Here is a 21,166-nt window from a genome sequence, read left to right as displayed (position 1 = left end):
GGAGACTCTTGACAATTTAATGCTCACCAAAAGGTTCTTCTGCAATTGAATTATTTGAAGAGAATGAGTTGTTGTGAGTTGTTGAAAATAGTCCAAAGTTTTTTGCCGGTGTGATTTTTTAATATCAACCCGGAACGATTCGGGTACAAAGCCTTTGAAAGGATCACGTATTGGTATAGAGTGTCGGGTCATTTTCCAAGATGGTTCATGTCTGGCCATTTTACTTGCCCATGGGTATTTTTTTAAGCAACAAATGCTCAATGCTAAAATATGCCTCTCTTAATGTTTATGCATAAGGTACGTCACAATGCTTATCCAAAACGAGGCTATGGGCGCAGTCTAGTCACTGCGAATGGTGGCGAGCGTGCGCCCATAGCCCCATTTTGGGTAAGAATTATGACGTCATGCATAAGAGAGGCGTATATTAAAGGAACACGTTGCCTTGGATCGGTCGAGTTGGTCTTTGAAAAGCGTTCTGTAACCGATTGTTATAAAATGCATACGGATAGAAAGATGTTGTAAAAGCAGAATACTATGATCTACACAAATATGCCTCGAAATTGCGTGGTTTTCTTTTTACCTCGTCGACTAACACGGTCGGCCATTTATGGGAGTCAAATTTTTGACTTCCATGAATGGCCGACCGTGTTAATTCGCGACGTAAAAGGAAAACTCTGCAATTTTGAATGATACTTGTGTGGATCATTATATTCTACTTTTAAAACATCTTTCTTACCATATGCATTTCATAACAAACAATTTCAAACGCTTTTTATAGACCAACTCGTCCGATCCAAGGCAACGTGTTCCTTTATCAAAAGTTAGAAAACATTCACAAGTCTCTCATCAGCCTCCAATAATGCGTCTGAATCCAACAATAAACACAATTCAACAAAACAAACGCTTCTTAATTTGAAAAAAAGGTTCAGCCGTATAGAGCGAAAACCAGTGACGTTATATGAACTATAGTTTAAATGTGAGTCTACAGGTGGTCGGACGAACACCCGGGCCCAAATTCATGGCTTTGCTTACCGCCGAATTCTGCGCTTACGATCAACATTCCCGTTTGCCCTACAAGCGCTGAATTTCTGCGCTAGCTGTGTAAGCATAGAATGCCTAGTAACGTGGAGTACGCTAGCGCAGAAGCCAAACATTCCCGCTAACCCGTGAACTACGCTCGACGTAAGCACTGCTTTTGCAAGCGCCGATTCCTTGCTTACGGTAAGCAGAGCCATGAAATTTGGCCCCAGTCTGCTAACGAACGCCTGTGCGGCACCATATGTAGCCCGAGCCCTAAATGTAGCCTGACCTAACTGAATCACACGGGAGAGGATTCAACCTTAATTTTTGTTGTTTGCCGTCATGTCGAGTTCGGCACGAATTAAAAAGAACCTTACTTTTAAGACCCAAGATCATAAAAAAAATCTGTTTCCATCTGTCACGTTTCCATATAGCCAACAGTTTCGAGAAAAACAATTCTTTCGTTATTGTTCCTTGATGATCAAGGTACGACTAGAGCTCATATCGGAAACGGATACCTTGGGTTAAGAAACAGGATCCAAACATCGAAGTATTAACATGAATCTTTTGTGCTTTGAAACCCTGGATTTACTTTAAAGCCGGACGATGAGCAAGACCAAAATCGACAGTACGTCCATGAGTAAATCGCATAACATTGCGGTTGGCATTCACAAGGGATTACATTGCTTTTACTTAAATAGTTGCCATGGCTGGGGCGGCATCATTCTCATGCAAGTCAACCGAGACACACTCTCTGAATGTTATTTAATTTGAAAGCTTTGACGAACATTCCTTCGAGAGATTTCTTCAAGACGTTTTTGTCAACGTTAACGGTGAAATAACTTGCGTTAGAGACTCGAAAATCCACACCGAAACCGAGTTGTGTTCTACAAGTTTCTACTTCAATCTCAAAATTATGGCATCTAATATTGGTTTAGCCACAGCGTTCAATGTCGCTATCGGATTCTCAGCCATTCTTGGAAACGGTTTGGTGATTTTCGTCATGACGGTCAGACGTGAACAGTTCAGCTCCTTCACCAACCGACTTATCCGTCACCAATCCATCATCGACTTCATCTCTGGTTTGGTGTTCCTCGCAGTGACTGGAGTCAAACAAAGTTCGCTTTTCGAAAATGTGGAAGAAAATTTCATGGGCGAAATGTTATGTAGGCTTATCTACTCTAACTTTATGGTGCTAGGCTTAAGTGTGACGTCCACGTACAATCTGGTGGTGATATCGCTGGAGCGTTTTCTTGCCACGTGCTATCCGGTCAAACACCGCAACTACTGCTCACTCTCCAAGATCAAAGTTTCAATGTATGCTGTTTGGATCATCGGTTTTACGTACGCGCTAGTTTTCCTTTGTGTATACAAAGTCAGTGAAAATCAATGTAGTTTCAACCATGATATGGGAAGTGTTGCTGAGGCAACGCTGTTTTGTCTAAGTTTTGTGGTGGAGTACGCTATTCCTGTGACACTCATCTCGTTTTCATACGTGAGAATACTCCTTGTTCTTCGTCAAAAACTTCACAATGCCAACGCCGATCAGCAAGATGGTGTCTTCAGTAAGGCTAAGAGAAACGTCATCATGACGATGCTGATCGCTGGTTGCATGTTCTTCATTTGTTGGACGCCCGTTGAGTTGATGCGTTTACTGTTAACCAGCAATGTCGTTACAACTAAAACGCCTCAAGTTGGATACGTTCTCGGGGCATTTACTGAGTTAGTCATGTGTAACATGAGCGTAAATCCAGTCGTGTATTGCTTCAAGTACGAGCATTTCCGCACACAGCTCAAGCAACTTGTACGAAGCCGATTTGGTCGAAACCGAGTGCGTCCTGGAGAGGAGTCTACCGATGGGCCGACCTTGTCCGTACCCGACTTGCGCGGAACAGCACCGGTGAATTTAGATTGAAATTCTGCACTGCTTTGCATTAAACGCATTTATGTCGTCGTATTTATTATACAGCACAACCTGATACATTTATCTTTTACGAAATCTTTTATCGAAATCGTTTTTATAATGTTATTTTCTTGTAGTCATCGTGTTGGAATGTCATAAATAGAGACACAAATCATGTCCAGCTGAATATCCGTAGCACCAAAATGAACTTTACAATATGTATGTTGTACTTTAAGTTCTAAAAATAATTGCTCGTACAAAGTCATTTTAAAAAAATGAACAGCGCCCTCTTGTGTCGGTGCCAAAAACGGGATGTCAGGACAACCGGGGCATTTCTGCTCACAGCTCAAGCAACTGGTACAGAGCCGAAAATGCCTGTTTGCGTTAATTTTGGATACCAAAAGTCCCCACTGTAAGAAAACTCATAGAAAATACCAACGAATTTTATAGGAAAGCTTGGTTTTTAAAAGCGATCAACGTAAAAAGGCTGTTTCCCGACTGCTACTTTTCACTGGTTATATACGTGTGTCAGTTCATGGAGTCGGTGACGATTTGTCTAAAAGTCTTGTCAACAAATGAAATTATTGTTTAGTAACTCTTTCGAATGTGTTGGAGTAGTACAAGTAGCGTCACACGTCCCTTCTTTTCGGTGCGTACCGTGCGTACCATTATTGTCCGTATCTGTCGATAACCATTTTTTCGTGCGTACTTAAATGCAATTGAAATTATTCAAACGAGTTTTTCGAAAAAAATAACACACCACACAGATTGTTTTGCATGATTTTAGGGGAGAAACAGTACAAAATTTGACAGGTTTAAAAATACAATATATTTTATTTCTAAGGAAGGCCAACTTAACTGTTCGTTAATTCGTGAATTCAAAGTGAACAGGAGTTGCCTTACATTTTTAATTTCACTCAAAATAATCGAGAAACTAAATATTAATGCAAATAGGAATTTAAACCCGCTTTCAAACATCCGTTATAATTATAATAATAATAAAAATTATTCTCTTAATCTTCACCAATTTATACAAAAATATGAAAATCTATTAATTTAGTTCACACTTAATTTAAAACTTATATAATGCATATAATAGGAGTACTGTAGTCATGAGTGTTGCCTTTTGGAAAAAAAAGGTCATTCTGTAGTCTGTTTATCTGCTCACAGCCTGCCAACAGAGTCCAATATTATAAAGCTACTAAGCACAAAAACACGTTAAGCAGACCCAGCTTACCAGACAAACAACCATGTCAGGTATACTATTTGTCCCTGGTTCACTAATTACGTTTGCTTAGCGGAAAACTATTGTGAATAATTTTTCATTGCTACGCGAATTTTGGCCAAAAAGTTTTTCGAGAGCTGTGAGTAACAAACACTGTTGTGCTCAACTTTGTCATCACTGGTTCCCTGTTTACTTCTGCGCAAAAAGATTGTGACTTTTAACTGCTATGCAAATGTACGGCCAAGAACTTTTTTGGAAGAGCTGTGTGTTACACTGTGCTCGTCTTGGTCAGGATCCCCTTTTTGCAGATGACAATGCTGTTTAGAAAACATTACATGATCAAGGTGTCAGACTACTTTTTGGCAGCAGCGGGTGAGCAGATCACAGGTTTTTCATATTTGTTTCTAAAAGTATTGTACAATGTACACATTAATAGGTAGAACTTAAATATCTTTAATTTAAGGAATTTTGAATTAAACTAAGTTTATAAATCTCCACAGACTGTGGTTAGTTCGTTTTAGTACTGAGTTGTAGTGTTAGTCACAAAACGACTGCGATAAACTGAATGTTTAATCAGTTATGTTATAAATGGTTAGTTTCTGATTTAACTTAAGGCACTGGACATTATTGGTAATTACTCAAAATAATTGTTAGCATAAAATTTAACTTGGTAACGAGTAAGGGTGAACTGTTGATAGTATAAAGCCCGGTTCATACTTTCTGCGAATGTGAATGCGAATGCGATGCGAATTTGACGTGACTTTGACGTCACAACTCTGCCCTCTCTGCGATATTCAAGAGAGAGTTGCCGACAACTCAACCCTTGCGAATTTGTGACGTCAACATTCGTATCACATTTGCATTAAGTATGAATCGGGCTTGACACATTGTGAGAAAACGGCTCCCTCTGAAGCAACATAGAAAGAGCTAATTTCTCACTCAAATAATAAAAAACTTCAGCTAAAGCCTATTTTTATATATCTGAAAGTACACTATTCTCTTGCAAATTTGTTGACCAATTGAGCCCCAAATTTCTCAGGTTTGCAAGTGAGAACATAGGGAATTGACAGTAACCAAACATGTCCAGTGCCTTTAAGAGAACAGTGTGTTGTGTAGATAATATTAAAAATTTCACCATCACTGTTTTTAAACGATACACATCTAGAGAAGGTACTGTTGTCTGACAAAATGACAGAATAATTTGGTTCGTGTGTTTTACAATAAGAAAGTCCTGAAGTTACATTCTGGATTTTTGTTTTCCTCCAACAAAACCCTCCTACACTTGTGACACTTTCCAGCAATTTGACCAACTATTTGAAACCTGCATAGTTGTTGTGCTACTGTGTAGGCCTATGGTGCAGCAACTATGCTGTTGTGTGGCTAATCTTTGCACAGCACTAAGCATGTTCATGTATTTAAGCCTGTTCATGTACTTAGTACTACTCATGTCTTCACTACATGGTTGCATGTTAGTGTAGTGCATCTCTCCTCCAAAACCACAGCAAACGATATTGATGGGTAAATAGTATGAGGGTTAAACAATTGCATTTTTCAATTTGGATTGGTAGGAGTTTTTTTTTTTTTGACAAGTGGATGTCTAAGACACATGGATGTACAACATGCAATAAAAAATGTTCAAATAGAAAATAAAACAACTATTAGGTAAAGGCTACAAAAATTCGGAAAGACGCTGCATTTGTAATAAAATTGAAATTCCCTATAAAAGTAAGATATAATTTATTGTAATTACCATAATGATTTGTTCTCAATTTGTTTTCTATATAAAGATATAAATAGAAGCAGATTTTAAATGCACTTATTCCACAAAATAAAAAAGACAGATTTAAAGATGTGTGTAAGGCACTGGACACTTTTGGTCATTACTCCAAATAATAGTCATCATAAAAACTTAGCGAGCAAATGGTGAGCAGTTGATAGTATAAAACATTGTGAGACGGATCCCTCTGAAGTAACATAGTTTTTGAGAAAAAGGTAATTTCTCACTCAAATATTAAAAGACTTCAGCTGACGCTTTTTACAATGCATCTCTGTAGGCACACAAATTTGTGCAACAAGGGTGATTTTTTCTTCAAAATTTTCTTGCAACTGCGATGACCAATTGAGTCCACATTTGTAAGGTCTGTTATTTTATGCATGTCTGAGTACATAAAGTGAGAATACCGCTCTTTGACAAATATTACCGAAGGTGTTCAGTGCCTTTCATAATATATGGAAGTAATCAGTTATAATTAGCAATTAAACTAACTAGCTGCAGATGAATTGCATTCTGTTCAACAATTTAAAGTACATAATTTGTGTCGTGGTTGAGTAGTCAAGCACACTAGTCTCGAGGTCTGGTGTTTCTGATTAGCAAAAAATGGGTTGGGGAGTCTCGGTCTAGAAACTTGTGTCTTTAAGCAAGACACTTGACCATTCGTGCTTCATCATCCTTTGGATGGGACAGAAAGCCGTTGGTCCTGTGTGTTGTGTAATGCCAAGTTACACTTTATCATTAAGAGAAGGGGGTTCGCCCCAGTGTTTTCAAGCAGCTTGGTTAGCTGCAGGCTGTGCCACAACACCATGTAAATTGCTATGGTGCTTTGAAAATGAATTGGTCTTACATTTCAAACACAGCTCTGCATACCTTATACTAGAAAAACAATATTGAGCGCTTTGAGACAACCTCAGGTGTGATAAAGCTTTTAAAAATTTGTTTTACCCTTTCACCGATGTGTGTTAGCACTGTATACTCAGTACTTTCCTGAGTCATGTGGAAAAATTCACAGGCATGTTATTCAGTCATATTACTCGGGTGGGATTCGCTCCCATGACCCTTGCAATTCTAGAGCAGAGTCGTACCAACTACATGTAGACCACCGAGATTGCCCGGTAGCTGTTGGCTCGTTTGCAAAGTTCTGTTGACTTTAAACTGCAGTCCTGAATCCATCAAGCTCAAGAAAACCTTGCAGATTGATTTCATAAAAATAACTTTAAATTTGACAAAACTTGCTATACATGTTCTTGTGGCACTACTCCATTAATTTGGCTGTGAAGTAAATGAACCATTCAACTCTTGAAATGAGTTTGGTTCTTTGGTATAAATACATGTATGAGAATAGGCAACGATTTTAAATCAACGACATTGCAAAAAATAAATCTTGTCTTATGAGAAAACTTTTAAAATTTGTTTCCCTTTTTTTTTATATACTGAACTAAAAAACATGGTTGTCATCAAGTGACAACTTTGATATTTTATTGCACTGACGAAAACCATTTTTTTCCTCTAAAGTTGAGAGTAAGAAGACCCTTGAAGATTGAAAATTTTTCATTACCACACACCATCCCCCACCCATCCATTTTACTTGCTCCATGAGCCAGTAAATTTCTGACTTCTTACGAAATTCAGTTACAATAATGGGTGTGGTGTATCGAGGCCAAGCGTGTGTAGACTCGAGCTCTTGTGTTTCTGATCAGCAGAGTGTGGATTCGAGTCTCAGACCTCTTGTGTCGTTAAGCAAGACATTTAAACAATTATTGCTTCATCATTAGGATGGGATTTGAAGCCGCACGTCTGCAAGTAATGCCCCTATCAAAACCATGTACACACAGTGTGGGTTTACTACCCCTATGCTAAAATTACTGGCTAGTGGTGGAGAGGGCCCTAATTTACACCAGGTGCATTTTGAACATCATGTATACATGTACCATGTAAATATAATAAGGTATTAGTGAATTTTAAATTGTCAAATTTGATAAATTGTTAATTTTATTTTTCAGGAAAGATTTTTTTTCCGCAAATTTATTCAGAATGCAGACTTTTACCCTCATTAGGTCGAGCTGCTCAGTCTCTGAAAAGTACGGAGATACATTTTTTGCAAAAGTTCAAAGTAATAAAAATCACACACACATCACATATCTGCCTGACTTAGTTTTCGCGTCTCTATGACTGCGTTTGTGTAACTGATTACCGCCTTATCCATCCAAGACACCGTGTTTGGCACCAGGAGGCCTCCTTCAAAGAATCCAAGATGGCCGCCGTGTTTGGTCAGTACGTACAGGGCGTTGGGCGCTTCTTTTGCGTACTCATGCGGGGTGAGGTTATGTCTTTTTGGAATCAAGTGGTCATCCCCTGCGTTGAGGAGCAACATTGGTAGATGAATCTGAAAGGGGGGGGGGGGAAATAGAGGAAAAATAGAGAGGAACTGGTTATCAGGAGAGTAACAAATAGATGGATTTCCCAGGTTATGAGAAGCTTATGAGGGCTTTGTGTTAGCTTATAGACTGATCGGAACCAAACTCAGTCAAGCTTCTTAAAACTCTGCTTCATATCGCTCATTCTCTCATTTTGCTCCCCACACCTGTATCGAATAACCTCTTTGTTGCTGTAAAAGTGGCCATATAGTAGGGCAGGCCGTATGGGTGTCTAAATGCAAACAAAAATGACGCTCATTTAAAGGTCTTATTGTCCGTGGTAGATATGATGCCCATCATGGTAATGTGTTTCAGTCTTTAACAACTGTTTTGAACCCAACAGATTCCTCAGGTGGCCTTAGTATAAACACTTTAAACAGATTCCTTGTGTTTCATATTTTCTAATAGATCTTCTAAACAGGTAAAAAGTACCTTTTTGATGTGACTTGCACAACTGCATTCTTTATAAAAGTCTTCACAGCTCCTACTGCGGATCATTTTGCTGAAAGACAAATCAAACAATTAAATAATTCTTTATTTTAATAAGAATCCTTTTATTTAAATTAATTTTTTTCATTTAATCCTCCAACTATTTCTTTTTTATCTTACAAATATTTACAGTTTACTCTAAAAGAAATACTTGTGTAAGTTTGTTTGCATTTTTTCGATGGTAAAGATATTAAGCCTGCGACTGAAACCTCTAAAATATCAAACAAGTCAAGATGAAGAGTTCATTAAACAAAACACATAAGCAAAATGAACATTTTAAGTTTCACACAAAGGGACATTTCACATGGGGGCACTGCTTCTGCTGAGACGATCTCTGACATGGTGCCCCTTACCAAGTCACAGTCAATTGCTCATTTCTAAGAATGAAAATCAGAGCGATTAGGCCTGAATATAAGAAAGTTAAACATTTTCTTTCCTGAGTACTGAGTAGGTTACATGTAGGCCTACAAAAATTAAGAATATGAAACATTTATGTAATCATACATTTCAATAGTAAACATTTATAAAATAAAAAATACATTAAAAACATTTAAATTCACATTCACAGTCACCTCTAAGGAGGTAACTCAACTTTTGATAAAGTCTTTCATTTTTTTTGTCAATAAATGATTTACAAAAATCTTGCCAGCCTGCAATACAAACAAAATCACACATACATGAAGTGAATGGATAATGAACAGTATGTGTACAGTATCACTCAAAAAGTCATTGCAATCTTTCATAGAGTGACAGAAAAAGGGAACACTGTCAAGACACATTTGAACATAATAAAACACATCCATAACAGTTATGGTTAGTAATGCAAGATCACCAAACAAGCAAATATTTACAAATAAAGGACACACAAATGATGAGCTGTTGTTCTACAACAAAGAAATAACAAATCTGAAGGAGGAATGTAATTTGAACTTGATTTAACTTAATTGCACAAATTCAAGTTAAGCACACAAAAAGATGAAACACTACAAATAATAACAAGCAATTATGTCAAATATCAGTAATAAAAATGAGGGAAACCGACTTGGTAAATTTTAATAATTTTATGAAATTGGGCCCAAATTTTCATGGCTCTGCTAACCGCCGAATTATGCGATTACAATCATCATTCGCTATGCTACATAGCTATGAAGCATAGAATGCCTGGTAACATGGACTACGCACATGAACAAGACAAAATTCCACGCTAACCCGTGAAATCTGCTTGATGTTAGCACAGAATTCCCTGCTTCTGCAAGCGCCCATTATTTGCTTATAGTAAGCAGAGCCATGAAACTGGGCCCAGTCAGTGAGTACTTGTATGTGAGGAAACTTACTGCGTCAGATGTTCATCCAGGTGAACCAAACTAGTAGAATTCATGATTTTGTCCACGTTGTACGTGATCGGTTCCTTGTTTCTTGACCTCCAGTAGGCGCGAGCCTGGTCACCAAACAACATGCTGCTGTTGCGTCGTATCTGCATCAACATATTCTGAGCCATCATGAAGTTATAGAGACGTCGGCAGTTCTCCCATTCATGTAGTACATCCGTTGCTCTGTGAAAAACAGGGTTGTGATGGAGAAAACAAATAAAATTGACTATTTCTCAAACATGAAAATAAGGCTGAATCTGCATTGATGGCTACGGCTATGGCTACAGCTGTTGCTAAGGGTGTTGCTAAGGCGTCCTATACCTCAACGCATGGTGATGCGGAAATCTAGCCGTAGCCGTAGCTGTGTCCGCCAATTCGGATACGGCCTCATAACAGTGGCTTCTTATGTAGTGCTCATACATGTACGTGTATCCGTCACTCAGTAAAGCTCAGGGTGCTCTCTGCAAGGTATGTGGGACTATGTTTGAATTATGAGCTCAACTCAACTCCTTTTAAAATAGCACAATGCAATGGCAAGGTGCTGTGACACAAGCCAGGAACATCGGGGCAAACCCCTTCTCTGTTCGATAAGTGCACTGGATTCTTTTTTTGTGCATTACACAACAAACAAGACCAACAGCATTTAAGCTGTCCCATCTGAAGGATGAAGCATGCAGTGGCTTAGTGTCTTGACTATAAAGGCCACAAGTGACACGACTGGGACTCAAACCCACACTTTGCTGATCGTAAACACCGGAGTTTGAACTCAGTACTCATAACCACTCAGCCACAATACTTATACGTGAATGGTGAAAGGCATCGTCAACTCAATTAATATGTTGCTTACAGGGCTGTTTTTCTTTGAGGGCAATTGCTTGAATCAAATACATAAAAATCTTTGTATTTAAAGGCAGTTGCCTTTAGTTTTTGGAACTGTTGATTGTTATTGTTCCTATAAATGTAGATGTTAACACGAAAATTTCATTCCAAAAGGTGGTCGCGCTTCTGAATAAACAAAAATCCAGCGAATTATGTCCCTATATCACTAAACACCCACTTGTTAACCATTATCCCTGCGAGAACTTGACCCTGGGTTTGAGTCAAAATAACCAACCTTTAGTTAATCGTGGTCAACACTCAAACTTGCTCCTTGCTTTTGAATTCCAATGAAAATAATAACAAACAGGAGCTTACTTTGTAATGTCGTATCCCTGGCAGACAGACACCCCACACAGGAACATGTTCTGCCTCCTTGGTTCCTCCCCCAGGTACTTAACGATGATATTAGCTCCCATGCTGAATCCTACACTGATGAAAGCACTGTGTGGAAACTTCTCTCTCATGTGGTCTACCATTACACTGTACTCCTCCGTGTCTCCTATTGAACGCAATAATAATAACAATTATTATTATAATAAAACAATTATAATAATAAATCGTTTTTTATAAAGCACTTTATACACCTGAAGGGCATCTCAAGCACTTCTCCTGGTACTAACCGCTGCCATATAACAGGTACCCATTCACCCCTGGTTGGAGAGAAGCAATTAAGTGTCTTGCTCAGGAACATAAGTGTCAGAACTGGGACTCGAACCCATACTCTGCTGGAACACCAGGGCCCAATTTCATGGCTCTGCTTACCGTAAGCACAGAATCGGTGAGCAGGGAATTCTGTGCTTACGGCAAGCGTATTTCACGAGTAAGCGGCGAATTTGGGCACCTGCTCGTGTGTACTCCATGTTACTTGGCATTCTACGCTTACAAGGCTAGCGTAAAAAATCCGGCGCTTGTACGTAAGCGGGGAAGCTGGATCGTAAGCGCAGAATTCAGCGGTAAGCAGAGCCATGAAATTGGGCCCTGAGCTTGAGTTTCGTGCTCTCAAATAAGTTTCATGCTAGAAATTATTTTAAGTAATTACCAATTTGCAATAGGGTCTAGTGCCTTTAAGTCACACTAAGAGACACTAAGAGAAAGTGATCCTATAGCATACACAGATCAAAGTAGACCGAAGCAAGACTAATGAGGCAGTTTTGTTTGCGGTCTCTGCTGCTTATTACAACATTAAATTTAGATGTCTGTTCATGGTGAAGGTGGGGGGGGGGTCCTAGGCTCAAATCCCACACAAGCAGTCTGTGGGTTTTTCAATTTCCATACAGGACCTGAAAAGTAGTGACCATTAAGCCTGGCGAAAAGAAAAGTTAACTACTCGAACAGTGGTGCCTCAAATACAATCGCTTTCAACACTGGTCACGAAGGAAAGTGTCACTCATGTCTAAGTAAATAATGTCTTTGTGAATAGTCCTGGGCGGCACAATTAGTTCACCAAGCAGGTCGTCACCACTATTTTTGGAGTCAAGGTGGCACGTTAAATCAAGTAGCTGCATTACAGTAGTTGCGACTCAACTTTAAGCAGTCAATAATTGCGACTTTGACATTAGTCGCACTAGTCACCCAGGCTTTAGTAATTAAAGGAACACATTGCCTTGGATTGGTCGATTTGGTCTTTGATAAGCGTTTGTAACCGTTTGTTATAAAATGTAATGGTTGGAAAGATGTGTTAAAAGTAGAATACAATGATCCACCCAAATTTGCCTTGAAATTGTGCGGTTTTCCGTTTACTTTGCAGACTAACACGGTGGGCCATTTATGGGAGTCAAAAATTTGACTCCCATAAATGGCCGACGGCGTTAGTCGACGAGGCATAAGGAATACCACGCAATTTCGAGTGAAACTTGTGTGGCTCATTATATTCTACTCAGGCCTAATTCTACTTCCATCTTCTAGATATCTTTCTAACCATATATATGCATTTTATAACAGACGGTTACAACCGCTTTTCCTAGACCAAGTTGACCGATCCAAGGCAACATGTTCCTTTATACAGTGCTTATAACATTGGTATGAGGATAACAAGTATTCTATATCCCTGACCCATCCTTGATGCAAACATAACCTCAATCAAAGTTGCCTTGAGGGGTAATTCCAGGAAGTTGTAAGAGTACCTTGCACCCCATTTACAATTTCCTGATTGACATTTTGATAAAAAAAAAAACCTTTATACACAGTGGTCAAAATTTTGTGTATTTCATGGTAGTCAGGAGGGCTAGTAGCCCAGAATTTGTCAGTAGTTTTGATGATTGGTAGCCCAAAAAACATTACGCCTTGAGTCATTGGTCACCAAAAGTATTTTATTTTACAACACCACTAGCCCACCGGGCTATCAAACTTGTAAAAATGGGTAACATGGCTGTTAATCTGGTAGTCCCAAACTAGCAGGCAAGTGGCAATTTCGACCCCAGCTTTAAGCAGGGGTAGAAATTGAGCGCGCTTTACGCATTTACGCTGGTTGAATTAGGGCACCCCATTCATCGGAATTATCTGAATTATTGTTCAAAAAATTATTGCCAAGCTTATACATGTATAAGGCATGTCAAGCTTATATAAGGAAACGCATAAAAAAATTAAAAATGTGGGGAAAAATTATGAAAAGAAAAAAAAATAGAAAGAAAAAAAAAAGGGGAAAAAAATCAGCCTGATGAATAAAAAAAGCAGATCCGTTTTAAAGCTAAGATTTCACAGGCCTGTGTGCTTACCGTAAGTAAAAATCCGTGGAGACGTCAAAGGCACATTAGGTAGTGATCCTAGATGATTGAGGACTGCTAACCGGAAACCATTTGATTGTGCATAATCTACAAATGTTCTAATGTAGGCTTTCTCGCTGTTGTTGGCAATCCCTGGCACTACACATAATGTATAATCCTCTGCAAAAGACACAAGAACTCAAAGTTACTATCATCATCATAGTGACGTCCGTGCGCAGACAGCGCACAGGCATTAGTCAATGGTTACAAATTGTTTGATTTGTAAATAGACCCAGTTATTCAGTCCAAACTGGCTGATAAAGTCACAGCCGGTAAGAATACTGTTTTAATGTATATACAGGCATGCCACTGCCCGTTGAAAAAAAAAAGGAACATTTTCGAAGGCACAACGCAAGTGCGGAGCGAGCGGCCGAAAAGCCATGGGACATGTGACCCACAATGGTACTCAAAATGTTGAGGTTTATAATGCTCTAAGGTGCATTGTTAGCATGTACTAGGCTCATTTTACATTATTGTAATTGTACATTGTTGTTGCCAGGCATATATTAGGCTAAAAAAAAAAATTAAAAAAAAAGGTAAAAAAAAAGGTTAAAAAAAAGAAAGATTTTTTTTACACTTTTTTTTTTACACTTTTTTTTTTTATAGCTGTTATCATTAATAAAAAACGCGTAATTCCACGGAAACGCGGAAGAGTTGCATGCTTGTTTATTAGGCTTCAAAATGGCTAATGTACGTAGCCGTAGCAGCTTAGGACCCTTTATTTATCTAGTCCAGTGTAGACAATGGTAGAGATTCAAACTGACTGATAGAGCTAGCTGGTCAGACTTATGTGTTATTGTAATATGGAGCTTCAAACTGGCTGATGTAGCCAGAGCTGCTAAGGAGCCTTCAGTTATTCAGTCCAGTGTAGGGATTCAGACTGGCTGATAGAGCTATAGCCAATAAGAATACTATGTTATTGTAATATGGAGCTTCAAACTAGCTGATGTAGCCAGAGCTGCTTAAATTAAGAGCATTCAGTTATTCAGTCTAGTGTAGAGATTCAGTCTGGCTGATAGAGCCATAGCCGATACGGAAACTGTGTTGGAGCTTCAAACTGGCTGATGTAGCCAAAGCTGCAAAGGACCTAGCTGTGTTTAAATCCAGTCTCGTGTAGAGATTCAGTCTGGCTGATAGAGCCATAGCCGGTACAGATACTGTGTTATTGTAATATGGAGCTTCAAACTGGCTGATGTAGCCAAAGCTGCAAAGGACCTAGCTGTGTTTAAATCCAGTCTCGTGTAGAGATTCAGTCTGGCTGATAGAGCTATAGCCAGTACGGATACTGTGTTTTTGTATATGGAGCTTCAAACTGGCTGATGTAGCCAAAGCTGTTAAGGAGTCTGTGTTTATCCAGTCCAGTAAATAGATTCAGACTGGCTAATAGAGCCATAGCCGGTCAGAAAGGATACTGTGTTAATTGAGCTTCGAACTGGCTGATGTAGCCAAAGCTGCTTATGGAGCCTGTGTTTATCAAGTCCAGTAAATAGACTCAGACTGGTTAATAGAGCCATAGTCGGTCGGTAAGGATACTGTGTTAATTGAGCTTCAAACTGGCTGATGTAGCCAAAGCTGCTAAGGAGCCTGTGTTTATCAAGTCCAGTAAACAGATTCAGACTGGCTAATAGAGCCATAGCCGGTCGGAAAGGATACTGTGTTAACGGAGCTTCGAACTGGCTGATGTAGCCAAAGCTGCTTATGGAGCCCGTGTTTATCAAGTCCAGTAAATAGACTCAGACTGGTTAATAGAGCCATAGTCGGTCGGTAAGGATACTGTGTTAATTGAGCTTCAAACTGGCTGATGTAGCCAAAGCTGCTAAGGAGCCTGTGTTTATCAAGTCCAGTAAACAGATTCAGACTGGCTAATAGAGCCATAGCCGGTCGGAAAGGATACTGTGTTAATTGAGCTTCAAACTGGCTGATGTAGCCAAAGCTGCTATAAAGGAGCCTGTGTTTATCCAGTCTGGTGTAGAGAATCAGACTGGCTGATAGAGCCACAGCCAGTAAGAATACTATGTTATGTAATATGGAGCTTCAAACTGGCTGATGTACATGTAGCTGTGGTTACCGTGGTCAAGTGGTTAGACTGCAGGACTTGCAACCACAAGGTTGTGAGTTCGAATCCCCCAGCTAACCACTGATTTCACAATGACTAGAATAAATATTGCTGTCTAGTAGGCCTAATGAATCACAATTTCTTGATTTGTGTATTTCATAATTATTGCGTACGAAAACCAATGTTTGTGAGAGAGATTGGCTGTTGCCAGCTTGGTGTTTATAACCCTTGTGGGAGTTTGTCGAGTTCCCTCGATGGGAAGATCATTCAAACAAACAAACAAACAAACAAACAAACAAACAAACAAACAAGCTGCAAAGGAGCCTGTGTATATCCAGTCTAGTATAGAGATTCAGACTGGCTGATAGAGCCATAGCCGGTACGGATACTGTGTTGAATGTAATATGGAGCTACAAACTGGCTGATGTAGCCAAGGCTGCAAAGGACGTAGCTAGTGCTGGGCGAATAGTGAAATTTTGTTATTCGGATACCGCTGGCCAACTATCCGAAATTAACCGGATATTCGAATAGGTTTTTTTTCGCCGCTAGAGGGCGCTATAAAAAAAAAAAAAAAAAAAAAAAGGGCGCTGTTCGTTTGTGAATGAGATCTTCTGGGCGGATTGATATTAGTTTTAGACAGTGTCACTCGGTTCATTCATAAAAATGACCGGATCTAATTTAAAGATGGCGATTTGCTTTTTCTTTTGATCGTGGATGACTCTACATGAAGGAAAACTTTTGTAATCTTTGAACAAATTACGTCAGAAATGTCATTGTTTTAACTCTTCACGGAGGTAAGCATAGTTAAATACTTTATTTATGCTGTTTTATGCTGTCTTAATAGAAGTTTCATTAGGATTCAGAACATTCATGTCAGTTGTCGCCCGACGTCCGCGGATATTCGGATATTAAAGAATACAGTAATTACAGAACTATCCGGTTTATAAATAGCTATTCGCGCCCTATGCGGATATCCGGTTAAGAAAAAAAAGGCATTCGCGGTTACGGATAGGAAAACCTATTCGCCATTAACCGGATATTCGAATAATTCGCCCAGGCCTAGACGTAGCTGTGTCTCTCCAGTCTAGTGCAGAGAGTCAGACTGGCTGACAGAGCCATAGCCGGTAAGAATACTGTGTTGTGTAATATGGAGCTACAATCTGGCTGATATAGCCAAAGCTGCTAAGGAGCCTGTGTTTATCCAGTCTAGTGTAGAGATTCAGTCTGGCTGATAGAGCCATAGCCGGTAGGGATACTGTGTTGAATGTAATATGGAGCTACAAACTGGCTGATGTAGCCAAAGCTGCAAAGGACGTAGCTGTGTCTCTCCAGTCTACATGGTCTAGTGCAGAGAGTCAGACTGGCTGACAGAGCCATAGCCGGTAAGAATACTGTGTTATGTAATATGGAGCTACAATCTGGCTGATATAGCCAAAGCTGCTAAGGAGCCTGTGTTTATCCAGTCTAGTGTAGAGATTCAGTCTGGCTGATAGAGTCAAAGCCAGTAAGAATTCTGTGTTAATGTAATAGGAGCTATAACTGGCCGATGAAGCCAAAGCTGCTAAAGAGCCTTTATTTATCCAGTCCAGTATAGAGATTCAAACTGGCTGATAGAGCCATAGCTGGTACGGATACTGTGTTATTGTAATATGGAGCTTAAAACTGGCTGATGTAGCCAAAGCTTTTAAGGAAACTGTGCTATCAAGTCCAGTATTGAAGGGATATAAACTGGCTGATTGAGCCATATCCACCCAGATAGCATCACAACATACTGTAGAACCAACGTTGGGCCAACGGAACACTTTCATTGGACCAACATTGGTTGTCAACATTGGCCCAACGTACCTTTGCTCATTGGTCTTATTGGGCCAATGTAAAAGTTGGCCCAACGTTGGCCCAATGTAGACATTGGCTCAACATTGGGCCAATGTCTTGCGCATGTATGTTAACACATTGAACCAATATCAGGTCAACGTAATCAAACATTGAGCCAACCTCATTCTGCCAACAGAACAGTTTCATTGGGCCAACGTTGGCTGTCGACGTTGGCCCAACATACTTTTGCTCATAGGAGTTTCGTTGGGCCAATGTTAAAATTTGGCCAACGTTGGCCCAAGGCAAACATTGGCCAACCAATGAAATGTTTATGTTTGGCCAATGTTGATTACCAATATTGGCCCAATGTACTTTTGCTCATACATGTAGGCATAACGTTGGGCCAATGTTAAAGTTGGCCCAACATTGGCCCCACTAATAATCTTTATGTAGGCTAAACATTGTCCCATCGTTGAGCCAACGTATCATTTTTCAAAAATATTGACTTTGAGTTTATATTTCTGTTCATGAACTGAATGATCTTTATGATTGATTCAAGTAGTAAGAATCTACTTATCAGTTACATTACTTATACCAATAATCAAGGGAACTCAGCAAACTCCCACAAAGGATATAACCACCAAGCTGGCAACAGCCAATCTCTCTCACAAACATTGGTTAAACGCTATGATTATGAATTGCACAAATCAAGAAATTGTGATTCATTACTAGACGACAATATTTATTCTAGTCATTGTGAAATCAGCGGTTAGCTGGGGATTCGAAGTCACAACCATTTGGTTGCAAGTCCTGCAGTCTAACCACTTGACCACGGTAACCAAAGCTTTGGCTACATGTACATCAGTCAGTCTGAATCTGTACACTAGACTGGATTTAAACACAGCTAGGTTCTTTGCAGCTTTGGCTACATCAGCCAGTTTGAAGCTGCATATTACAATAACACAGTATCTGTACCGGCTATTGCTCTATCAGCCAGACTGAATCTCTACACAAGACTGGATTTAAACACAGCTAGGTTCTTTGCAGCTTTGGCTACATCAGCCAGTTTGAAGCTCCATATCACAATAACACAGTATCTGTACCGGCTATGGCTCTATCAGCCAGACTGAATCTCTACACGAGACTGGATTTAAACACAGCTAGGTCCTTTGCAGCTTTGGCTACATCAGCCAGTTTGAAGCTCCATATTACAACAAAATAACACAGGATCTGTACCGGCTATGGCTCTATCAGCCGGACTGTAGTTCGGACAGAGGTTTGCCTGTACTTGGCCAATACTGGTTTTGTTTCAGTTATAGACTCCTTTCAAATTTTAATTTTTAAATTAGTTTTTTCATTGCTGCTGTTGTTTCTTTTTTAATTTGTTTTTTTTTATCATGGACAACTACACTTTATTGTTGTAATGAATTTTTTATGGTATGTGGAAGATATTTCATTTAACTTTAATATAATTAATATACAGTAGGCCCTACTTTTTGCATTTTTATTTTAATAAAAAGTTAAAATGCTGGTTGAATTTTCTTCTCATAATTATTATTATTATTATTATTTTTATGCACCTTTTTTGTTGTTCTTCTTCTTTCTGACATCTGTCTACTGGTGCAGCACACCATTTCAGCAAAATTATGAACCTTTAATGGGCCAATGCTGGTTTTGTATCGGTGCACCATTTTGGGAAAGTGGTAGAAAACCTGCACTGGTCCAATACTGGTTTTGTGGCACACCATTTGGGAAAACAGGCAGAAAACCTCTCATTGAGCCAATACTGGTTTTGTAGCTGCACACCATTTTTGGGAAATAGTATCATATAGAAAACCTTTTTGGGGCCAATCATGCCAATACTAGCTTTGGCAAAACGGTAAAGAAATATGTTCTTATTTTTACTAAACCGACTTGATATTTAAAAAGGAATTAGGCCATGCAAGTTATTGAACCTGGGGTGGATTTCACAAAGAGTTAAGACTAGTCTTATCTCGAGTTAGGAAGAGTAAATCATCCTAACCTAGGACTAGCCATGTGTTTCTTATATCTCCAAGGACTATGTCCTAAGTTAGGACTAGGCCTAACTCTCTGTGAAATCGACCCCTGATGGTACCGGCATTTTGAGAAACCGAATACTATTAAAACAAAAATGTTCTAAAATGTATACCTCCTTTATTGTTTTATTGGTTTTTACATAGCATTTTTAATTTAATTTATTCATTGCTGCTGTTTTTTCATTTTTTATGTTTTTTGTTTATCATGGACAACTAAACTTTATTGTAATGGACTTTTTCATTGCAAAGTAATTTCATTTAAATTTAATATTTTTATATACTTTTTGCATTTTTATTTGAATAATAAAAACTTACGTGTTAAAATGCTGGTTGAATTTTCGTCTGATAATGAAAGTTTTACTTTCTGACATCTGTCTACTGGTTTGTTGGCGGCACACCATTTTGGCAAAATGGTAGAAAACCTCTATTGGGCCAACACTGGTTTTGTAGCTGCACAATAGAAAATCTTTTCTGGGCCAATGTTTTTTGGTTTTTTTTGCGCCACGCCATTTTGACAAAATGGTAAAGAAAACTTTTTTTGGGCCAATACTGGTTTCGAAGTGGCACACCATTTGGCAGAAAATGGTATAAAAAAACTTTTTTGTGCCAATACTGATTTGGTAATGGCCACCATTGGGCCGGCATTGAACCGACATTGGTCAAAATATTAACTTTGAAAAATGTGTCCCCTTGCTGACCTCTACTTCAGGGTCAACCGGAAGTGGGACCATACCTCAAGAACTACACCACTAATTTTCAAACCCTTTTTTCACTTAGAGACTCTTTGAGCATTAAAGATTAACCTTAACAAAATTTGGCCCCCATATTGACCTAGCTCTACTTCCAGGTCAACCGGAAGTGGGACAATATCCCAAAAACTTCACAACCGATGTTCCAACCTTTTTTTCAGTTATAGCCTAACAAACAATACTGTATCGGGCCAACCGGCGTCGAATATCGATACAGTGCCGTTAATTTTGATGATGATATGTGAAATCGACCCCTAATGGTACCGGCATTTTGAGAAACCGAGTACTATTAAAAAACTAATTGTGCTAAAATGTAAACCTCCTTTATTATTTTATTGTTTTTTTTTCACAGCATTAATTTTTAAACTAATTTTTTTATTGCTGCTGTTTCATTTTTTATTTGTTTTGTTTATTATGGACAACTACACTTTATTGTAATGGATTTTTGTATGGAATGTGGAAGTAATTTCATTTAAACTTAATATAATTGATATACTTTTAAGTAGGATTTGAAACTTTGCATGGTGGAAATAAGATTTAGAACAGTTTGCGGTAACACCATGTACCATGATATCCTTTTTGCATTTTTATTTTACTAATAAAAACTTACGAGTTAAAATGCTGGTTTTTTCCTTTTTCTCTTTCTGACA

At 38.9% G+C, this 21,166-nt stretch overlaps 2 protein-coding genes across 2 annotated transcripts in view; one reads left to right on the top strand and one right to left on the bottom strand.

The window, feature by feature from the left end:
• Positions 1-1,936: 1,936 nt before the first annotated feature.
• LOC139937313 (delta-type opioid receptor-like) lies at positions 1,937-2,935 on the top strand. Its single transcript, XM_071932417.1, has one exon. The coding sequence runs from the start codon at positions 1,937-1,939 to the stop codon at positions 2,933-2,935; it is 999 nt and encodes a 332-aa protein (XP_071788518.1).
• Positions 2,936-3,737: 802 nt separating this feature from the next.
• LOC139937302 (monoacylglycerol lipase ABHD2-like) overlaps positions 3,738-21,166 on the bottom strand; it is a 33,212-nt gene continuing 15,783 nt past the window's right edge. The window contains exons 4-8 of the mRNA XM_071932405.1: positions 13,792-13,959; positions 11,393-11,576; positions 10,163-10,381; positions 8,772-8,841; positions 3,738-8,308 (exon numbers count right to left, since the gene is read on the bottom strand). Of these exons, the coding sequence (XP_071788506.1) occupies positions 8,057-8,308; positions 8,772-8,841; positions 10,163-10,381; positions 11,393-11,576; positions 13,792-13,959 (893 nt within the window). The 3' untranslated portion in view covers positions 3,738-8,056. The remainder of the gene's footprint in view (positions 8,309-8,771; positions 8,842-10,162; positions 10,382-11,392; positions 11,577-13,791; positions 13,960-21,166) is intronic.

Source organism: Asterias amurensis, chromosome 5 (genome assembly GCF_032118995.1).
Source record: "Asterias amurensis chromosome 5, ASM3211899v1".
Taxonomy (NCBI): Eukaryota; Metazoa; Echinodermata; class Asteroidea; order Forcipulatida; family Asteriidae; genus Asterias; species Asterias amurensis.
Note: the sequence above shows the minus strand (reverse complement) of the source record. Positions and strands in the feature narration are given on the sequence as shown.

Excerpts from the sequence above, each read along its gene's own strand:
- LOC139937313 (XM_071932417.1), top strand. The coding sequence starts at position 1,937 with ATGGCATCTAATATTGGTTTAGCCACAGCGTTCAATGTCGCTATCGGA.